A 19,042-nucleotide genomic window follows, 5' to 3' on the forward strand; every position below is an offset into this window, starting at 1 on the left:
TCCTCCTGAGGACTAGGAATCTAGGTTTTGCAGGGAAAATGCAGTAGTGTTTTTCCTGCTATTGTTACTATGCCTGTGCAGTAGATAGATACCAAGATTTTAAATTCTTACAAGTTTTAAAAAGAGAGCTTGGCTTTGTACGTATGCTGTGGCTGTGAACTTCAGATTGTCACACTGGGCAGCTGTAGACTACGACTACAGTCTTGCAATCACTGTGGTTTCTTGATGTGCTCAGATCGTGATTATCCTATAGTGCGAGCTGGGCGGTGGATTTCTCTTTCAGTCACTTTGAGCTTCAGAATTGATTGATGTTTTCCAAAGCTCAAATGTTATGACCTTCAGGACTGAATGTTATCCTGGTCTTTGAATACAGTGAACGGAGGTGCGTTGAATTTACAAGGAGTTTTTTGTTGTGCCTTACCTCTTGACTCTTACTGAGCAATGTCTGCTTCTTGGAATATGTTTCTCAAAGGATATACTTGTGGCATATTTCAGTGAAGATTTGTTAGCTTCAGTGAGGAGTTTCTTGCCCTTTGGAGAATCCTGAGTAGCTAGTTGCTCAATATGTAGAGCATTTCCCGTCCATATGGGATGCTAACTTTGAAGTTGACTTGATTTGGAACAGGGACTTGAACTTGATTCTCCTGGGTAAGTGCTTTGCTGCTTTTTATTTATGCTCTGAAAGGCATTTCTTGCTTTCTAATGACGAAGGAAGACAAATGCCTGAGCGCTTCACTTTGTCACAAAATTGGGTTCTTGTCTCCTGGCCAGCCTTACTTTATAAATGTCATTCAGAGCACTTAACAGCGCTTAGTAAAGACGTGCTGTGGGAAAAGCCTAGATAAAAATCTCTTAAATAAAAATGAAAAAGTAATTTGAGGATGTCTTCTGCCAATCAAGTTCTCTTACTTACTGAAGAGAACACAGCAGGGGTTCCTCTGTCTGCTTTCACTTACAGAATGTCCATGGGACTATTTCGTCACATGAGCACAATATAGTCTTGTATTAAATGCGTACTATTCAACTGCTTTGGGATTCAATTCACTTAGCTTAAGGCAAAAAGTTAAATAAAAGGCATTGCTACTTAATGTATTCGAGGCATATGTAATGCAAATATAATGCTTTAGCTTCGGGCTAAAACTTGTAACAATCAAGTGATAGACCTCCTTGTCCATCTCAATCCTGTAAGTCAGGTTTTGCAGGTCTAACCATAATTCCAGCGTGTCTCTGAGCACAGGCAGGTCATCTCTGTGTGTTCTGCCTTAGAATTCAGGTAAACCAATAGTGATGGCTGTTGTTGCGCTGTGGGGTGGTGATTTGTGGGGGGAGGGATCGGATCAAAGCAGTAGGCAAAACTTCCTTATAAAGCTGGGAAGAAGGTGCTTCGTGAACTTTGTGAACAGTATGTGTTTTGTTCTTGACAGAACACGTGCACAGAATGGTTCCAGAAGCCCTAGGTCAAGAGAAAGATAGGGAGAGAAGGGAGGAGGTTGAGTAGAGGCTGTGAAGTGTACCAGTGACAAGGAATGTTCTTCGGGGCTGGAGGCAGTGAGTGCAATTTGTTGCAGCACTGGCAGTGAGTTGGCTGGAGGCAGAGAACTACCTGCAGGGACAAAGTGGATGATGTTTTAATGGTATTCAAACTTCTCTTGAGGCTTGCTTTTTTTCCTCAAGCCTTTTGATCATCTGTAGATAGTGCTGTCTGCAAGACCCAGGCAGTTTCACCTTAGTGTCTGATCTATAGTCCTGTTGCAAATATGGGAGCAGGACAGCAAGAGGTAACAGTAGCTTTCCTATTTAATACCACAGGTGGGATTACTCTCTGCTGCTGTTCTGGGGTCATAGAAAATGCCCGTCTGTTGTGGCTTAAGGCTGCCTCTCATCTTTGGTATACACACCGTGTTTGTAAAAGATCTGTTGAGCCTCTCGGAAGCAGAACATGGTGGTGCTCCTGGTTCAGTCTAACTCTTGCCCTTTCTGAGCAGAGATTCTGTCCACCCTGACTGATGTGCCAATCAACAATACGTTCTTTGCCAACTGTAGTTTTATGCTTCTCTATCTTTTTTTTTTTTTTCCCCCCCACTGCTCAGAATAAGTGGTTAATCTGTTCTTCACTGAAACTTTCTTGAATTTATTCGTGCTGCAGTAGGGATGAAGTGTTACATGGGAGGCAGAAGACAGATCTTCCCAGCTTCTTATTTTCTCAGTGTAGATACAAGTGGAGGATGGTTCCCATATCAAAAAGGACAAAGGGAGACACTCGGGTTCATTCTTTGTAAGTAGGGAGAAAGGGGGCTGTAGATACAGAAGAAATTCCTCGTGCCTTGCCGTCACTGGCTTTCAGTCTTTTTAACCCTATGGCTTTGTTGCTGGTTTTCTTTCTCTTTTCCACCAGCCTGAGTTTATCCTCATTTTCTACTCTGATCTGCTCTGCCATCCTAATTCTGCTACTACACAATCACATGGGTATTTAAGTTTTAAGGGTAGTAGAATTATGGTCCTCTGACCAACATCCAGCCACCTGTGGTGGGAAACACCACTGATAACAAACTCATCTCTCTTTCTTTCCTCCTCCCCTAAACTTTGGCCAAAGGAGAGGTTTGAACTAGTTTCTGCTAGTGCAGGGTCTGGTTCAGGGAGCAGCCCTTCCTCCCCGCCCCCTCAAACGCAGACATGTTGTAACCTCTTCAGTGTGCAAGGTACTATGTTTGTGGTGGCAGTGGAAAAATGGTCTTCGACACTGGCAATAAATGCTGTACCGTACTGAACAGGATCACTGCGTGTAGTTAAAACTGTTGTCTGAGCCTCCACTGCGGGGAATATTGCTACGTCTTTTCATACTGTTGGCTCATTGGTTTTATTGTCATTCCTATGTTGCTTCAGAACATTCACTTTAAAATTAGATGTTGCGCTTTAAGACTTTTCAACCTTGCCACAGCAAGAGCACTTTTTTTTTTTTTTAATCTGATATATAGGTAAATACAATCTTTCTTACTTGAAGCTTGAGTTGAGGACAGCATTTTGTGCGTGTCTTTTGGAAATGGATAACTTGTGCCCTCTGTGTTGTACTTGGGCGGTATTGTAGTTCTGGCAATTTTACTAGTCACAGACCGCTTAAGTAGCGTACCTGTTTCTCTTATGATCACTTGGGCTTTCTTGGCATGGTGCGTACAGGAGAGTTCTCAAGATGTACGTGCTGTATGTGAAGGTCCGTAAGTAGGATGCTTTTTTTGCTGCTTAAGTCCTTTGTGACTGCCTATAGAAAGGAGCTGATACAAGCTTTTGTTTAGGGAGAGTTAATCTTGTTAAGAACATGTAGACATGGAAATTACCTACAAGATAGGGGTGTTTTTTCTGTCTTCAGCAGGAGACTGGGTTGGTTGTGGTTTTTTTTTTTTACTGGAGGGGGCAGGGAGAAGCAGGTCATGGGTTGCCTCAAGGTGGCCTTAGGTACAAAAGACAGCAACAGTCGAGTTCATATACAGTCAAATTCCCTTCACTTTGCCTTCCGTGTTTCACTTGCTGATCCCCTTGTTTTCCTTTTCTGACAGTTCTTGAGCAGGTAAGTAATGGTACTGTTAGACTTTATACATTGAAAAAAGTACAGAAAGCAATTGCTGTTTTTTAATATATTTGTTTAATCTGCAGTAAAAAAAAAAAGGAAAACATACTTTTCTAAGCATATGAATGACATACTTCTAAAACAACATAATGATCAAGGTCATTTTCATTGTAAAAAGCAGAAACAAATTTAACAGGCCGCCTTGAAATCCCACTTTAAAAAGTTTTTAATTTAAATATTTCAAAGTGAGTCTGCTCTTCAGATTAAGAGAAAGTGAAGCTTACATTAAAAAAAGCTACAATAGAACAAAATACTGAATTCTATTCTCATCTTATTCTCATTTAACACTTTGCATTTTAGATATGCAGTTCAGCATTCCACATGAGGCTGTCTTTATTTTCTTTAAGCCATGATTATGTCAAATTAATTCCTCTTTTCTGTGTGTCATGCAGTGCTAATAACATTACTAGGCTTGCAACATCTCAAGAGCTATTTAGTCACAAAAATGAATGCTCCAGAAAGTGAACTCTAAGAAAAATAGGACCATTCTGTTCATAAAGCCCATGTAGATGGCTCTGTAAACTCGGCGGTAGGGTTCAAGCTGTATAGCATGGATGAAGGCAGTGCAATACCTGCATCTTTGTTTTCCAGGGCTAGAAGCCCTAAGTCATTCCATCTTTGTGTGTCAGCTTAGTACCTCCCTTAGAAATTTAGTATGTAATAGGATCAATCCCAATAATTGCAGAGTTTGCTTAAGCACAAAGGGTTGAGGTTAGAACAACTACACACACCCCCACCCCTTCTGGGTTTTTCTTTTTCACCCTTTCTTTCTTTTTTCCTCCTTACTGGTAAGCAGTTTCTCTTTTGGGGAGCGGAGGTTAGCTTCAGTGAAGCTAAAGGAGCTAGCGTGAATGGCTGCTATCCACGTGGAATAAAGAGGGGTTGTAATCTTGTGTCAAAAATGTCTAGTTCAAGGATTTATAAATACAGTGGCTGTTGTAGATTCAGAAGGGTCTTGAGACTCTTTGGTCTGCAACTGTATGTAAATACTTTTGCTGTAGTAGCTGGATAGCAGATAATTGTTAGACACTGCAGTGGTATCATGGATACAAGATTTTTGATGCTGGGGCTTCTTTGATGTTGGGATGTGCGAAGGGTTTTGATTCTGTGGCGGCACAGATTCCCTTCTGCAGCCCCCTTTCCTGCCGTTTGTTTCTGATTTAGCACAATGTGTGCTTTCCCGTGTCCCCTGGAGCAGCTTTGTGGGAAAGGTATGCTGTAATTGGTTTATAACCATTCATAATGACCTGGCAACCTGGTATGAATAGCAACGGGGAGCAACTTAACTTGTGATTTATTTAAGTAAGCTACATGGATGAAAGGTACTCCCAAGTGTACAAGTTGAGCTAGTTGCCTAATTGGATGTAAATTTTCACATGTAGTTTGGAAGGAGAGGGTTTTGTTCTGAAGGGCTGAATTTGGATTTATGAGCGAGCCTCTGGACTGCTAAACCAGTTTGTGAGCAAAGTTTAATGGTGTCATTTTTGGGGATGTCTCAGTTTTTGAATTCAGTAAGTGCTGTGTAATACCCTTGTCATTTGTAAAGCTAATGGAATATTAACTTAAGATTTTTATTTACAGTTAGAATATCTGACCTTGCTTTTGGTGCAGTAACGCTAACTTTGACTTTTTAAAAGGCAGGATTGGTGCTGCTGCTTTGGTTGTAGTCTTTCACCGGTGAGCTGTCATTGCATTCCTGCTTGTTTTGTCAAGGCTCCAATGACTTTTTCTCACACAACACCCATGATACGAGCCACCCACCAGCTGCAGGGCATGATGATTCGGCAGGCAGTACGACAGCCTTGGTAGTTGTAAGGCCATGGGTAGTAGCCCATGAGAGGCTCGCAAATTCTCTGGCACTGTGTGTAGCTTCGTCGGCATTCAATGCAGCACACGCCTAGGTGATCCAGCATGGGGTCAAAAGCCATCCCCTCACCTTCCAGTTGCTGAAATGTAAAATATTAAGTGTCATCCCAGTGCTCTAGTTCTCAGGGAACGTAGAATGTACTGATGCTCCTGTTAACCCTACAAAGGGTGAAAACTGAAATCTTGGTCCTGTTGAAGTGAACAGAACTACCACTAACTGACCCGTGCATCTTGCTGCTTGGTTTTTTTTTTTCCTTTTATCTTGCTCTGGGTAATTGCACAAATCCTACACTTCTACCGTGTGAAACAGAAAGAACAGGGAGCTCTAACTTCATTATTTTTCTTCTACAGTCCTTGCAAAAGCTCTAGCAGCAGTAACCTCCCAAGTTTTAAATATTAGCGATGAAAAAGATGTCAAGACAGTTATCTGGGTCTTCTGTGTAGATGACAATGTCTGAAGTGTACACTGTGTTTTTAATGTTTTAAATTTTGTATTTTAGTGCTTTTCACAGCATTCCCAGGAAACTATGCAGTAAGCTGTATTACCCTGTAAGTTTCTGACTGTTCCTCCCTTGTCTTTCAGTCTGCTTTTTTTTCCCCTGCCTCTGCCACACTTAGGTGCGTTGTGGACAGTGAGAATTCTGTGTGTTCTGTATCTGACAGTATGGAGTTACATGGAGCAAGGCATGCATAAAATATGTAAAAGCAGGTTCTTACACTGCCTTCAGGCTTCAAAATTCCTTTACTCCTTTCTGGGGGGAAAAAAGTAACGTGGATATTCTGCTTTTTGAAACTCATTTGTTCTTCTCTCCATTGGTTATATTTCAAGAAAAGCAGCAACAAAGAGCAAATGCCAGAATAATGCTTAGCTTTTTACCTGAGCATTTTTCATTCAGAAAGCTAGCAGCACACTGAAAAGGTGAGGCATGGAAAGGTGCCATCTCTTGTCTGGGCTTGTTCAGGATGCTAGTGACAGCTTGGTGTCATTTGGGCCCCCAGCAACCCGTTCCCAGTCCTGAGAGCAGGGAGGGTGGCACTTCCTTGGGCAGGATTTATCATCCTTGAATTCGGATACTTGCAGTATGAACTTTACACCTGAGCTTGTCATTCACACCCCACTCATAGTGGGTGAAGAGAAATAACCTCTAGGAAGGATTTAATTCGTCCTGCAGGAAAGACCTACAGTATAATTAATGGTCCTTTTGAATCGAATGAATCTGTCTAAAGAAAGCTGGGATACAGGGCATCTACACGATAGCTGTTGGTGAAGGTGAATCCCACCCTGCGGGCTGGGGGAAGTCTGCGGAGTGCCCGACTGGATGTTCCCCATTTGGCCCAGGGGGGCTCTGGCTGGAAGAAGAGACCCGTGGCCGTTGTTCTGCCCTCCAAAGACAGGGCAGCTCAGACCCCATGGACGTGGTCACGTTAGTAGCTGCGAGGAGAAGTTAGATTCCAGCGCTACCGCTGTTTTACTGACCTCGTGAGACAGTAGATTTAGATCCACTTTATTTGGAGTGATTAATTTAAGTTTAATTAAGGAATGTCAACTCGGCAGAATGCTGTCACAGTATAATGATCTCCTGCTGTTGCATAAATGTCAAGTCAAAGCTGGGACTTATTTCCAAAGCAGGAGGCATTTATCTTGTGACAGTGTCGTATTAAAATGACTTGCTCCTGCTGCACCAAATGGTGGGTGTAAATTGTCTGGCGCTGGTGCAGTAGACTGGAAGGTGCCTGCTGCACAGTCCGTGTTCCTGCAGCACAGCAAAGGTGCTGGGACACAGCGGGGCGGCTCCTGTGCTCCTTCTGTGGGCTGCTTTGTGTCAAAGACTGCAAAACCTGTTCTCACTAGTCGTCTTCCACCCGCTGTTGCTGTCTCTAAACGGGTTCTCCTCTGTGAGTTGCTTGCGCTAGATCAGGGCCGTTTAGCCTGATAGAGAGGAGGCTGAGAAAACAGATTTATTTGGCCTAACCAGAAGCTTTTTGCAACCAGACAGGGCTACTGTTTTCCTCTCTAGCGGTCATTTCTGATGCTAATTTCTGTTCGAGGGCAATGTTTCTGGCTACTGGGCTCTCTCCTCACATTGTCAGCAAATGATAGGGTTTAACTGTCTGATCAAGACCAGCTTTGGTTTGTTTTCAGAAGGTGCTGTCCTTGTCAGATCTCTCTCTGGTGCTGCTTCCGTATGAACCTGGAAACCCTGAAAAGCAACTTGGCATCGACTTGCCTTCATCTTGCCACCCCGAGCATCAGACTGAAGTCTAATGAAATGAAAGCTGGGATGAGGGAGGGAGGGCTGAGGGAAGACTGTTTTGAGCTTCTTCGGTATTTTACGAGTCTGTAATTTCAGAGGGAAGCTGAACAGGCAAAGACTGCGCGGACATACCTCGTGTCACCAGTGGTACCTGTCTGCAACAGTTCTGGGCTCTGAAAGAAGATTACAATGCAAATACTTACATTATATGGGTTGTCTGGATTAAGTGTTTGATCGGTTTCTTGTCCGATTGGCCTGGTTTCATTAGACTGGTGGTCAAGCTCTTGAGTCAGCTGCGTGGTGGGTGACCTGGCGTTTACTTCCTCAGTAGCAGCTTCCAAGTCTTCCATACCAAAGTTAGATTCTGATTGGCGTTTGTTTCTCTTCATTTCTCTCCTCTGGTTATCTGAAGAAATAATAATGAGATAATAACATGACCTTCAGCTCATACTTGTGTTTATCCACACATTATCCATGGCTTCAGTCATTTCTTCAGATATGAAAAAAAGGGGGTGGGGGGCGGCAGTGAGGGGCAGAGGGAAGGATGGAACTGTGTGGTGGCAAACTTGATGAGCATCCCCATGGGAGCTGCTGGCCATCCTGTGTTGTATCTGCAGCCAATGTCACTCCAAAGGGGTGTGAGACTGCCTTCCCCGCCCCCCCCCCGGCTTCTTCCCCTTGAGACAAAACGCATGTGAGGAGATTTGTTGGGGGTTTTTGACCCACCCTGTGGTCACTGATGTTAACTCAGCAGCAGTTTCCAGCGCTAGCAAGACCAGTCATGTGCATCTCATTTTTTTTAAAGTGCTTTTGTGACAGATTGGTGCCCCGGTGCCAAGGGCAGCTGGTGAGCCTGGTGGAAACAGCTTCTGGACAGCTTTCATACTGCTTTTTTGTTGCCCAGTGGGATGTGCAAGGTCACGAGAAAAGCAGAAAATATTGGCAGTCTGGATCAACAGATGCTCTAAAATGGGGGGGGGGGGGCGGGGTTCTTCCTTTTCCCTTCTTTGCGTGTTCTAATATTAACTGGAACAAGGAGGAGTGAATCTTTTCAAGTCATCTTCTCTCCTCCCAGGCCTGGAAGTCACCTGGAGAAGCTGTCATCTCCCTGGTGACTCCTGAACACCTTTACTAAGCTTGGTTCTGGGTAATGGGAATTCTTCAGTCCTGGGACTGGCCCCAGGACCTCATAAACTTCATAGACCAGTTGCCCAGCTAAAGCATCTCGTCCTTCCACTGCACTGAAATCCTCTGGAGAAGCGGGGTAGGAAACAGGACAGGCTGTGGTCCCAGATAGATCAGAAGCTTTTGACGTCCCCCAGCTCTTGGCTAGATACAGTTGTCCTGCTACCTGGGGTCAGCTGCCTAAACATATTGGGGGCTAGTTTAAGCTGTTGTCTTGTCCTTCTGTAGGAGGCTGACCTCCCTGGGAATGTTTCACCTTGTAGTAAGTCACCAATGTGGGCCATATAAATACAAATTTATGTGTAATACAAATAGGATTTTATACGAAATACAAGCATGGAAAATGTCCAGTAAGTGTGAATAAACTCCAAACCTGCAATCTTGGCACCAACCCAAGAGGGCTTGGGAAGATGGAGGAAAGGATCTTGGTTTCCCAGATGTGCCGGTCTTGGTGGCAAACTTGATTTGGGGAAGGCACTTAGATGAAGGGAGGGATAACATACTTCTCAAATAAAAGAAGTGTTACCTTTGGGATATGTTGGTCGCAGCCAGAAAATTGGAAGATCCCTGCAAAGCTCTAAAATTTTGGGGCTTAGGAAACTGTTATGCTTGATAGGCTCGTCTGCAGCCACCCAGATAAGGGAGTTTTCGTCAAATCTCACAGGCATGATTTCATCTTCCTGCAAATAGAAGAGCATAAATCCTTTGCTGATCAGTGAACAGTCATGTGTCTGCTTGCTGTTAATTCTTGAGCATCAAACTGTATAATCATCTGCTGCAGCTAATGCTGAGCATCCTTGTATTTCATGAATGTGAAACGATTGTACTGAGCCAAAGCCTGAGTAAAGGTTGTCGCCACTGAAATGAATGGCAAAACTACTGTCAGCTTTGCTGGGGCTAAGATGTCACCTGTCTCTCTTGGAAGGCTTTTGCCCCATGTGTAAGGACTAGGTTCAGAGATCTTTCAGCCCAAAACACCAGATTTTCAGGTGGTAGAAACTGTGAAGATTCACCACCTTCAGCAAAGCAGCAATGAAATACGCCAGTAAAACCAAGACCCTAATATTTTATCATGCCCTTTACTCATTTGATGTACTCCCAAGATATTACTGTATTTACAGTAGGGGTGGGGGGAGAATCTTGTTCAGAAGCTTTAGGATTATAGCCTGAGAACTGCTCCAGCTTCCAGTTTTAAGTCAATGTGATTGGTCTGATTAAAGGTCTTGTTTGGTGAAAGCAATTCAATTGACCAAAAGCTTGAAGTGCAAGTTAAAGGAGCCTGCCTTTTTGAAGTGTACCCTGCAGGTTTTTGGTTCATATCTTCAAAGTAATGTAGGAAAATGCCAGTGATTGATTCTTTAAAGTTGTTAGTTCAAAGTATTATTTTACATAAAAATGTGTAAGTATTTTATAGCAACAGTGAAATATTAAAAGAAAAGCAACTTTTGAATCATGAAACCCAGTATGATTCAAAGCTAAAATTCTAAATTGCTTCCATAAAAGTTATCAAAACTTGTTATATAACAGACTAGATCAATTTATTCTGTCGAGTTGTTGTTCCTTTAGTGTGTTTATTGATTTCTTTTGTAGGTCTCAAGTCATTTCAGTTCGCTATCCAATCTGTCTAGTGAGAAGTGCTCTTTATTTATATTCTCTCACTTAAGCTTTTATCAGCATCAGAAATATCTGAATCTAGTTTTCAGAAATAAAAATACCCTTTGTTTCTGTTTGAGATGATCCCGACTTGTGAGCAGGCAGAGTTTGGGTACCTAGAAAATCTTGGTTTAATCAACCATTTTTATAGGTAGTGTTGGTTATGATACGTGTTGTAAGAAAACAGCATATGCATACTTTCTCCTAAATACATATGTGTCTGGGAGAGGACTTGATCTAGAGAAATAAATACTGCTTTGTGCTATTCCTGTCATACCTAACCTGGAAGGTCAAGCAATGAGGGAAGGTAAGAATCCCAACAGTAGCACTAAGTCACCTGCTTGTTTTGGCCTCGGTGCATGCGATTTATTGCAGCAGTTGTGTAGGTGATGCATCTTTGGAGAAGACGCACAGAAAACAGGACAAGGAAATAGGTCCACTGTAGCCAGGTAGAAGATTAGAAATATCTTCTTGACTGTTTCGGGATAATGTCTTCAGGAATGTGACTTCGTTCTTACAAAAAGATGAAAAATTGAAACCTTGACTTTAGACAATAGCGCTAACAAAGTCAAGAAGCCCAGACTGCCTTTAAAATAAGGCAAGGCAGGAGAGGTGTAGATCTCTGCCTGGAATTTGCACAAGATTTCTTCCCCATGATGGGGAAAATCCCACCAACTTCAGGGGGCTTTAACATCACTGCCGCCTTGCTGACTAGGTTTAGAGACACCTTTCTCCACTTCGTTTTGAAGTGGATGTAATCACCGCAGCGCTGCAGGTAGGTGCAGCCTTAACGGTGCCTCTCTCCCAGCTAATTGTATCTGCTCTTGTTTCCTCTGGAGTGGAGCAACAGGGAAAAGGGTTGTGGATCTCCTGTGATCTCCTGCTGGTAGCAGAGCCCCCACCAGCATCCAGGCTCAGCTGCACTTGAATCACTGGAGCTAATCCTGTGTGAGTGATGTGTTTGGGGGGTCTGAGCTCCAGGAAACTCAGGCTTTGCACACCTAAAGCAATAGGCTTTTTTACAAATGTGACGTAAGGAGAAATTCTAGCAGTGTATCGGTGAAAACTGCAGCGTTTGTGGTGGTTGTGATGCAGATTCCATGAAATTTGGTTATCACGGTGTCCTAAAATGAAGTCCGATGCTGTCAAAGAAGGCAAATCATTGATTTAACTGTCATTTCTTCTGAGTTAGCTGAATTTTTGCAATAACGCTTTCCACATTTCCCCTTTATTGACTATTTCAGAGGACTGGAGTGATGGAGTCCCTGCTTCTGCTCAAGAGTGTTGATAGAAATCTCCTTGGATCTACCACAATCCCTCTTTGCACTGACTAAAGCACCTGCTGCTTTAATGCCTCTCCCTTCCAGCTTTGGGCACAGCCTGATCTTAGGCAGGTACTTCTTTCACTGAGGTCTCCTACAGATCTGGTAAAAACTGGTCTGTGGCTTCCTCCACTCAGTAATCTGTGTCCTCTCACAGTGCCCCTGGCTATAGTGGCACATCTGACACCAATCTTGCTGTTCTTATCTTTCAGAGACCCCTCGCAATCAGTCAATGAAGCCTCAGCTATCCCACCCTACCCTCAACAACGCTACCACTATCCACAGTAGCTCTCAAATGTCATTTTTATTTGTATTTAAATATTGCTTTATGACCCTCTCTATACAAAGATATATTAAAAAAAAAAAGTTACCCCTTACCAGCTCAGACGAGAGGCTCACTTTAGTCATCGCATCAACTTCAGGGACGTGAGCTTTTGGCTGAGCTTTGATGTAACACTTTTCTCCTTCAGCAAAACGGATTCCAGTTATGCCCTGCAAAAGCAGAAGGCCGGGGGTTGTGCGCAGCCCTCCAGCTCCACACCACCCCCAAGAAAGCACTCAAGCTCTGCTAAAACTGCCACTGCTTTTTCAGTCTGAAGGTTAAATCTTATTTAAAACCAGATGCAATGAAGCGCTCTTCCCTCATCCTTTTAGCTTTACAGTTTTGGTCAGATGGGTCTAGAAGTTTTCACTCTAGTTCTGAAAGATGGGGGTGTTTTATGTAAGTGCCTCCATGCCCTCGCTGTAGGCTACTTGGAGTAGCTTTGTTAAGGAATTAGTTGACATGATTTGAACTGTAAATTAGCACCTAACGTAGGCAGCCTCAAAACTGTGTTAACTGGTGGTGCGGTACCCTTATGACACAGATTTACAAAAATATGGGGGCAGCTTGGTCCCATCAGTGGCTGTGACAGCAAGGGGAAGCTCGTGATGGGGAATTTGGTGCAGAAATCTGTGTGTGGGTCTTCCTTCATCTGGCCTACGGGGTGAAATGCAGTTGCCTAAACCATGGATGTCTAGTTTTAAGCAAGAGAAAAACAGCATCCTAGCAGCTCCAGAGGGCTGCAGGTCTCCTGCAAGTCCTGCATTGTATCTGCCAGCCCTGCGCCAGCACCTTGGGCATCAATGTTTTGGCATGAGAGCCTTGTCTGCAGTTGCTATGTTTCTGCTGTAGGTTTTCAGGTACCCATAAAAAAGCTGTCTTTCACATTATGAATTTAGATACCTCATTGTAGATGGCAAAACTTCTGTTTTTCATAGGGTTGCACAAGCTCTGTTTAACCACCTAAATATAATTATCTAGTGCCATTTGAGGTGTGCTGGTTTTCTGCCTCACCTCTAGATGCCAGGATGGGGGTGGGGTGGGCGGTATGTACATTGGTGTCATCATGACCCCTCTCCCCGTCCTCTTACAGGCATCATGGATGACTTGGGCACCTAGTGCAGCTTGAGATGAATGGTACTGAGGCACCTGAGTCTCAGCCTCTGTGCTTACAAGTCCTGTACCCCCATCAAAACAAAATGACTAATTCTAGAGCAGCGAGAGAGGGGATGGCTATGCAGGGATGGGTGCACAAGGGAATGAGACTCTGTGGTGCATCTAGCATGCTACGAGTATCCTAATACTGCTAAATCCAAGTCTTCGCTGACCGTGCAATCGTTTGAGCAGTGCGAGTCAATCCAAAGCTGCTAACGTAAATACTTGGCCGCTGGAAGCACGTGTCTTCAATTTCTTTCTCATTTATGTGTGTTCTTGGCTCAAAACTCAACTGGCAGCATCCCTTTGCTCTCACTGAACCTGACCCTAGCCTGCTGTAGTTACAAGTGGGCATTGTCCCTGGGAGGTCCCTTTAGCTGGTTGGTGGTGCAAGCTGATTTCTGACCTGGCTGTGACAGGCTGTAGCTTACCAGCAGCACATATGGAAGCAATATGAATTCAGCATCTCTCCAGTGGGCTGGTGCTTTTGTGCAGATGTGGAATGGCAAAGGCAAATGAAAAGAGCTGCTTATGGGTGCTCTTATCCAGCTGCTAATAATGTTGCTAGGGTGATGATAATGAGAGAGTTTCATAAAGGCTGAACTGCAGCTGTTGGGAAAGTCAGGGTCCTGGGTCCCCTGGTGTGGACTTGTTTGTACTTGCTGAGAAGCTAAGGAGATTAATTTCCTCACCTGTCTAGATTCAGTGAGGGCAAGGTGGCTGCTCCAGAAGCCCTGTCTAAATCTTCCCAGCAACATCATCTTTATTTTAGGTGCTGCTTTGACTTACAGAGGACTTAACTCTGAAGTTGAGCGTTTAGCACTTGAGGACGTTAATTGCGAGATCTGGGCCCTGTAAATAGGTTTCCGTAACATCACATAGATGTGTCTTCAGTAGTTGAGAGGTGGTACAGCTCAGTGAATTACCCTATCCGAGCTGTTGAGCTCTGATGAGATTTGGCATCTGTTAGTCCAGTCTCTGCGCTGAGCAGCCACAGCCAAGATGCTGAGGGACTCAAATGTATTTGCTGTCAGCCCAAGTGGCCCAGCACCATGTTTAGCGCACGGATGCATAAGCTATGCTAAATGCCTCCATCCTCTCCCCTGGCCAGGAGCCATGGACCCAGGCCAAGCCATGCAGAGCAGGTCCCATCCCTGATCTCAGGGCAGAGCAAGGGCTGCTCAGGTCCAGCACTTTTTAGTGGTCTCTCCTTGATGTCTACTTGGCTTACTGTGTTGATCCTATGCTCCTAAATTGGTGACATGTGGGGGAAGGGGAGGTGGTTTTTCCAGTTCAAATCATATGAACTCATGCAAGAGCTGTGTCACAGCCTGCCAGAACATTTTTCAAGCAAGACCCCAAGGGCACATGTTGTAGCTCTGTTCAATGGTTTGACAATGCACAATGTTACATGGAGCCAAACTTGATGCAGCCTAATCCATACTGCTTCCTGGAGTGGGACCTAGCATGGCCTATCCCCAGAAGGCACTTAGACTTTGTTTTGGAGGAAACTGCCTATCTCACTGTGAAAGCAAGCCGGGGAGAGCAGGGGTGTTCATGTGGATAGCCTGGGGCTGGAACCTGAGACTGATTAGGGCGCAGAATTCAGGGCAGGGCACGATATCTTTAGGATCCAATGCTGGAGCATGTTACATGAAGGACAAAGGTGGCGGTACTTACAATCTGAAAATCATGAACTTCAACAGCCTCTTCACTCCCGCTTCCTGTTTTGAATGTCTCCAAGTTGTTTCCAGCATCTATTTCCATTGATCCATCTTGTACCTTTCCATTAATGCTCATAGTATAGTGAACGTTGTACACCTGGAATTGATAAAGGAGCAGTAGCGCATGTCAGTAGTTGCTTATTGCCTTCCTCCTACGCCAGGCAGTGGGTCAGTCTGACTGTCATAACCCCATTCAGCTCTGACCTTCTGTTTCTGTAGGCCTTTGATAAACCTCCAACAATTAACACCACACAACTGCAACACTTCACCACTGAGGCAGGCCAGCAGTGCAGCAGGTTGCCCAGAGAGGTTGTGCAGTCTCCATCCCTGGAAATTTTCAAAGCCCGACTGGGTAAGGCCCCGAGCAACCAACTCGGACCCCACAGCTGTCCCTGCTCTGAGCAGCAGGTAGGACTAGAGACCTCCTGAAGTCCCTCTTCCAGGGAGTACTCACAGTACTTCAAAAACGATGGGGGGTGAGTCCACATCCAGGCTCACTCAGGCTTAAAAACCTTCTTCTAGGTCATATTTTTGGAACTGCTTCTTATGCTGGCATGATTCCCAAAGGACAGAGGAGTGAACATCCTACTCTGAAGGAGGCCAACCCCTATTTATCTCTTAGGATGTTCTGCTGAGGCACAGGAAAACAGGTTTGTCTTGAATATGAACATGCTTTCCAACTTGTAATGGATGTGAACTTTGTTAAAATTGGATGTGAAGTTGTATAGACTTCTATTTTCTTTGTCAGCGTATTTGCTCTTATCCTATTTCCAATGAGGAGAGCTGCAGCATGGTTTGTATTTGCTGAAGGACCGCAATCTGTGGAGGGGTTTTGCGATTTTCTTGTGCAGCTTTGCTAAAAGTGCTGCACAAGCAGTTTACTTTTGGCCTTAAAAAAGCCTTACAGCATTTTAATGAAAAATTTACACTGACAGCTAGAGACAAAATTCTTCTCTCACCTTTGCTCAGGAAAACGTAAGATGCTAAAGATTTATGGTTCCTCAGTTATACAGATTCAGTTCCATATTCTCTGCTGTCTAGGACTCCTATTGAACGTGATCCATAAAACCAGACCAATGTACACCATCTGTCCTGCTACAGGCTGAGCTAGAGTTGAGACTTTGTTACCCCTGTCAGTTATGGGATAATTGAAGGATTTAAAATAATAATAATTTTTAAATTGCCTTATTATTATTTTTTTAAATGACCCATAACATCATTTTTACAGTTGCTTCCCAAACATTTGCAAGTCAGGTGTAGCTTTCTGAGTTTGAAGGCAGCTTAGAAAAATAACTCTAAGCTTTTTCAGTGTCTTCACCTGGAGATCAGCTTCAAAGCTTAATGACAACAAAGAATGTGACACATCTTACAAAGTGGAATTTAGGTGATGGGAGCAGTAAAAAAAAGGAAAAGTTTGTCCCATACTCCACAAATGCACCCGCCCTGTCAGAGTTGAATACGCTGTGCCCCCTCCCTGCCTACGGACCCGTTTGCATCCCTCTCCCTTTTCAAAAGCCTAGAAAAGCAGATGACTTTTACAGCATGTTGTGGAAGTCAGCAGCCTGTCCTGTCTTTTTGGTGTAAAACCTTTTATTTCCTTTCTGATTATCTGAATTATCCCTACGTGCCAGGTGTACCTCGCAGGAGGACCTCTGCTCCGGCTGCTGGGATTCGCACAAGGCTCTCCTTGATGAGGACTGGTGTGTGGCTGGAAGTGGTACAAAATTTCTTCCAAGGTAAATTCAAAGATACTAACTGCACTTATGGAGCAAGTTACATTCACATGTGCGCCACCACGTTTCGAATACGGTTTAAACAAAAATCTTATGTGAACAGAAAGAAAAGTTTGTATGTTAACATGTTCTAATGCTCCAAAGTTTGATTCTTAAACTGATCGGCAGCTTCTTGGGTTTTGCTCTTTGCATACAGGATTTTCCACGTACCCCAGTAAATGTAAATAATAAAACTTATCATGGCTGAAAAAACTGCTCCACAGCTGCTAGCCATAAATGCCTGTGTGTACACACAGTCACACAAACCACCAGAGTGAAATAATGGTGCCTGTTAATGCGTTAAATATAGCATTACATATTTGAGGGGCCAGGTAGAATCCGGACCAAGAATGCAGATGATGTGAAGAAGGAATTTACACATTTCAATGCCTTTTTTTGTCCTGAGAGCTGGAGTTTGCCCAGGATGTGAATCCCCAGGGACTTGTTGGGCTTTGAGTTTGCTGAGGATTTGCGAGCAAAAATCAATGTAGCGTCTGTGCTCTCAAAGATACGTTTCATGTTTGTTAAGAAATGTGCTTGCCGGAGGCTCCATCCCAACAGCCGGTGAAGATGATGATTATGGGTTTGGGTTGGGTTTTTTGGGGTTTGGGGTTGTTGGTTTTTGGTTTTTTTTTTGAAAGCATGGAAAAAATTAAAGATCTGCTTAAAGAGGTCTTTATCGACCCCGCAAGATGAGTTTCCAGCCTGCGCCCCCCCTGGCGTGCCCCCAGCCCCGCCGGCCGCGCTCACCTGCCGCTCGGTGGCTTTCCAGAAGTAGAAGGCGCCGATGGCCCCGGCCAGGAGCAGGAGCGCCCCGGCGATCAGCACCGCCGCCCCCGCCTTCAGCAGCCGCCCCGGCCCGGGGGGCGCCGCCGCCCCGTAGGCCTGTGGAGAGCGCGGTGCTGGCTGCGGGCGGGGACCCCCGGCTGCCGGGGACCCCCGCCCGGGGACCCCAGTCCCAGCGTCCCGTCCTGACCCCACCACCACGCACCTTCCGCCGCCTCCCGGTCCTGACCCGCCCCGGCCCATGCTGATCCGGCCCGGTTACCACCCGTTCGGTCCCGACGCGATGCCCCCCGCATCCCGCCCGAACCGCACCGCTCGCTCCCGCTCCGTCGCGACCCGTCCCGCCGGTGCCGCCGGGCCGCACTCACGGGGGGCAGGCACTGCTCCACATCGTCGGGCCCCGCTCGGGCGATGGGCACCTTCTCGTAGCCCTCTGCCATGGCTGCCGCGGCAGGGAGAGCTGCCCCCGGCTCCGCCACCGCCCCGGCCCCGGCCCCGACGGGGGGCAGCACCGCCCCGGCCCGCCCCGGCCCCCACGGGGAGGGCAGCACCGCCCCCCTCCCGGGCACAATGAGCCCCTTCAGCTGCCCAGCAGCCGTCAGAGCTGTGACCCCCTATCCCAGCCCCGACCCCCATCCCCCCACCCCCGGGGCTTGCCTCCAGCTTTGGAGAAGGGGAGGGGGTCAGGGGCGTTGGGGATACTCGCGCTCCGTGTGCCACTGCGGACAAGGGGGTGCCCCGGCAGACAGCCATCGTAAAAAGCATCTTGTAAAATAGAACAGCATTTTAACGGCTTTTTTTGCATTTGCCAGAGCCATCTGCAGGCGCTGGAGCTGAGAAGCTGCCGGTCGGTGACTGCTCTGCAGAGCGCCCAGACGGCCGGGCCGGTGGCTGAGCCCTGCGGGGGCTGGGCATCGCCTGGGCGACGGGACAGCGAGCCCTGGCCGGCTCGGTGCGGGCAAAGCACGGGGACGGGGTGGGGGGGAATTTAATCTTTTCATTTAGAAAGGTCATGGACACCCTGCGACTTGATCTCTAAAGCAGACGTACCCTCGGGACTTCTTCTGCCTCCTGTCACTCACGATGGTCCTTTGGTTTTGTGAGCATCTAAAGTACAGTAGGATCATAGGAAATGTGGATTGAAAGGAATGTTCACCTGCATCTATTTCCTTGTTCTAATATTGTACGTGGGAAGCTTTTAAGGGTTACAGCGGGCTATGTGTGCCTGTCCGTGTTTCTGTCTGTGTCTGTGTTTCCTTCGTGCACTGCACAGATATCCGTTCTGCCTGTACATACATGCACATGTATGTGTCTGTTTGTGCATTTTTTGATGCTGGAAAATAGTGCTGGACCACTTTAGGGCTGACATTATCAACCACA

The 19,042-nt window shown here is 45.6% G+C and overlaps 1 protein-coding gene and 1 long non-coding RNA gene across 3 annotated transcripts; one reads left to right on the top strand and one right to left on the bottom strand.

The window, feature by feature from the left end:
• Positions 1–3,627: 3,627 nt before the first annotated feature.
• CNMD (chondromodulin) lies at positions 3,628–18,266 on the bottom strand. 2 transcript variants are annotated; one of them, XM_055703309.1, is made up of 7 exons: positions 18,031–18,266; positions 17,627–17,761; positions 15,061–15,201; positions 12,282–12,395; positions 9,455–9,608; positions 7,947–8,149; positions 3,628–5,568 (listed from the first exon to the last, which is right to left on the bottom strand). In XM_055703309.1, exons 1-7 carry the CDS (start codon positions 18,100–18,102, stop codon positions 5,353–5,355), a joined length of 1,035 nt encoding a protein of 344 aa, XP_055559284.1. In that variant the 5' UTR covers positions 18,103–18,266; the 3' UTR covers positions 3,628–5,352. The 2 variants fall into 2 exon arrangements, with proteins under 2 accessions (XP_055559284.1, XP_055559283.1); XM_055703308.1 differs by lacking the exon at positions 18,031–18,266 and having other exon boundaries at positions 17,627–18,022.
• LOC106631606 (uncharacterized) lies at positions 15,208–17,543 on the top strand. The gene is made up of 3 exons (XR_001335403.3): positions 15,208–15,512; positions 15,627–15,754; positions 16,736–17,543. It is a non-coding gene; the product is annotated as an uncharacterized LOC106631606 (long non-coding RNA).
• Positions 18,267–19,042: the final 776 nt, after the last annotated feature.

Source organism: Falco cherrug, chromosome 2, assembly GCF_023634085.1.
Source record: "Falco cherrug isolate bFalChe1 chromosome 2, bFalChe1.pri, whole genome shotgun sequence".
Taxonomy (NCBI): Eukaryota; Metazoa; Chordata; class Aves; order Falconiformes; family Falconidae; genus Falco; species Falco cherrug.

Bases quoted from the DNA above. Each gene is read 5' to 3' on its own strand.
- CNMD (XM_055703308.1), bottom strand. From the start codon at position 17,905: ATGGGCCGGGGCGGGTCAGGACCGGGAGGCGGCGGAAGGTGCGTGGTG. The intron at 12,396-15,060 runs GTAAGTACCGCC...CTGCTTTTGCAG, and splicing joins AAGTTCATGATTTTCAGATT to GGCATAACTGGAATCCGTTT. The intron at 5,569-7,946 runs GTAAGTATTTGC...TTTACATTTCAG, and splicing joins ATCCAGACAACCCATATAAT to CAACTGGAAGGTGAGGGGAT.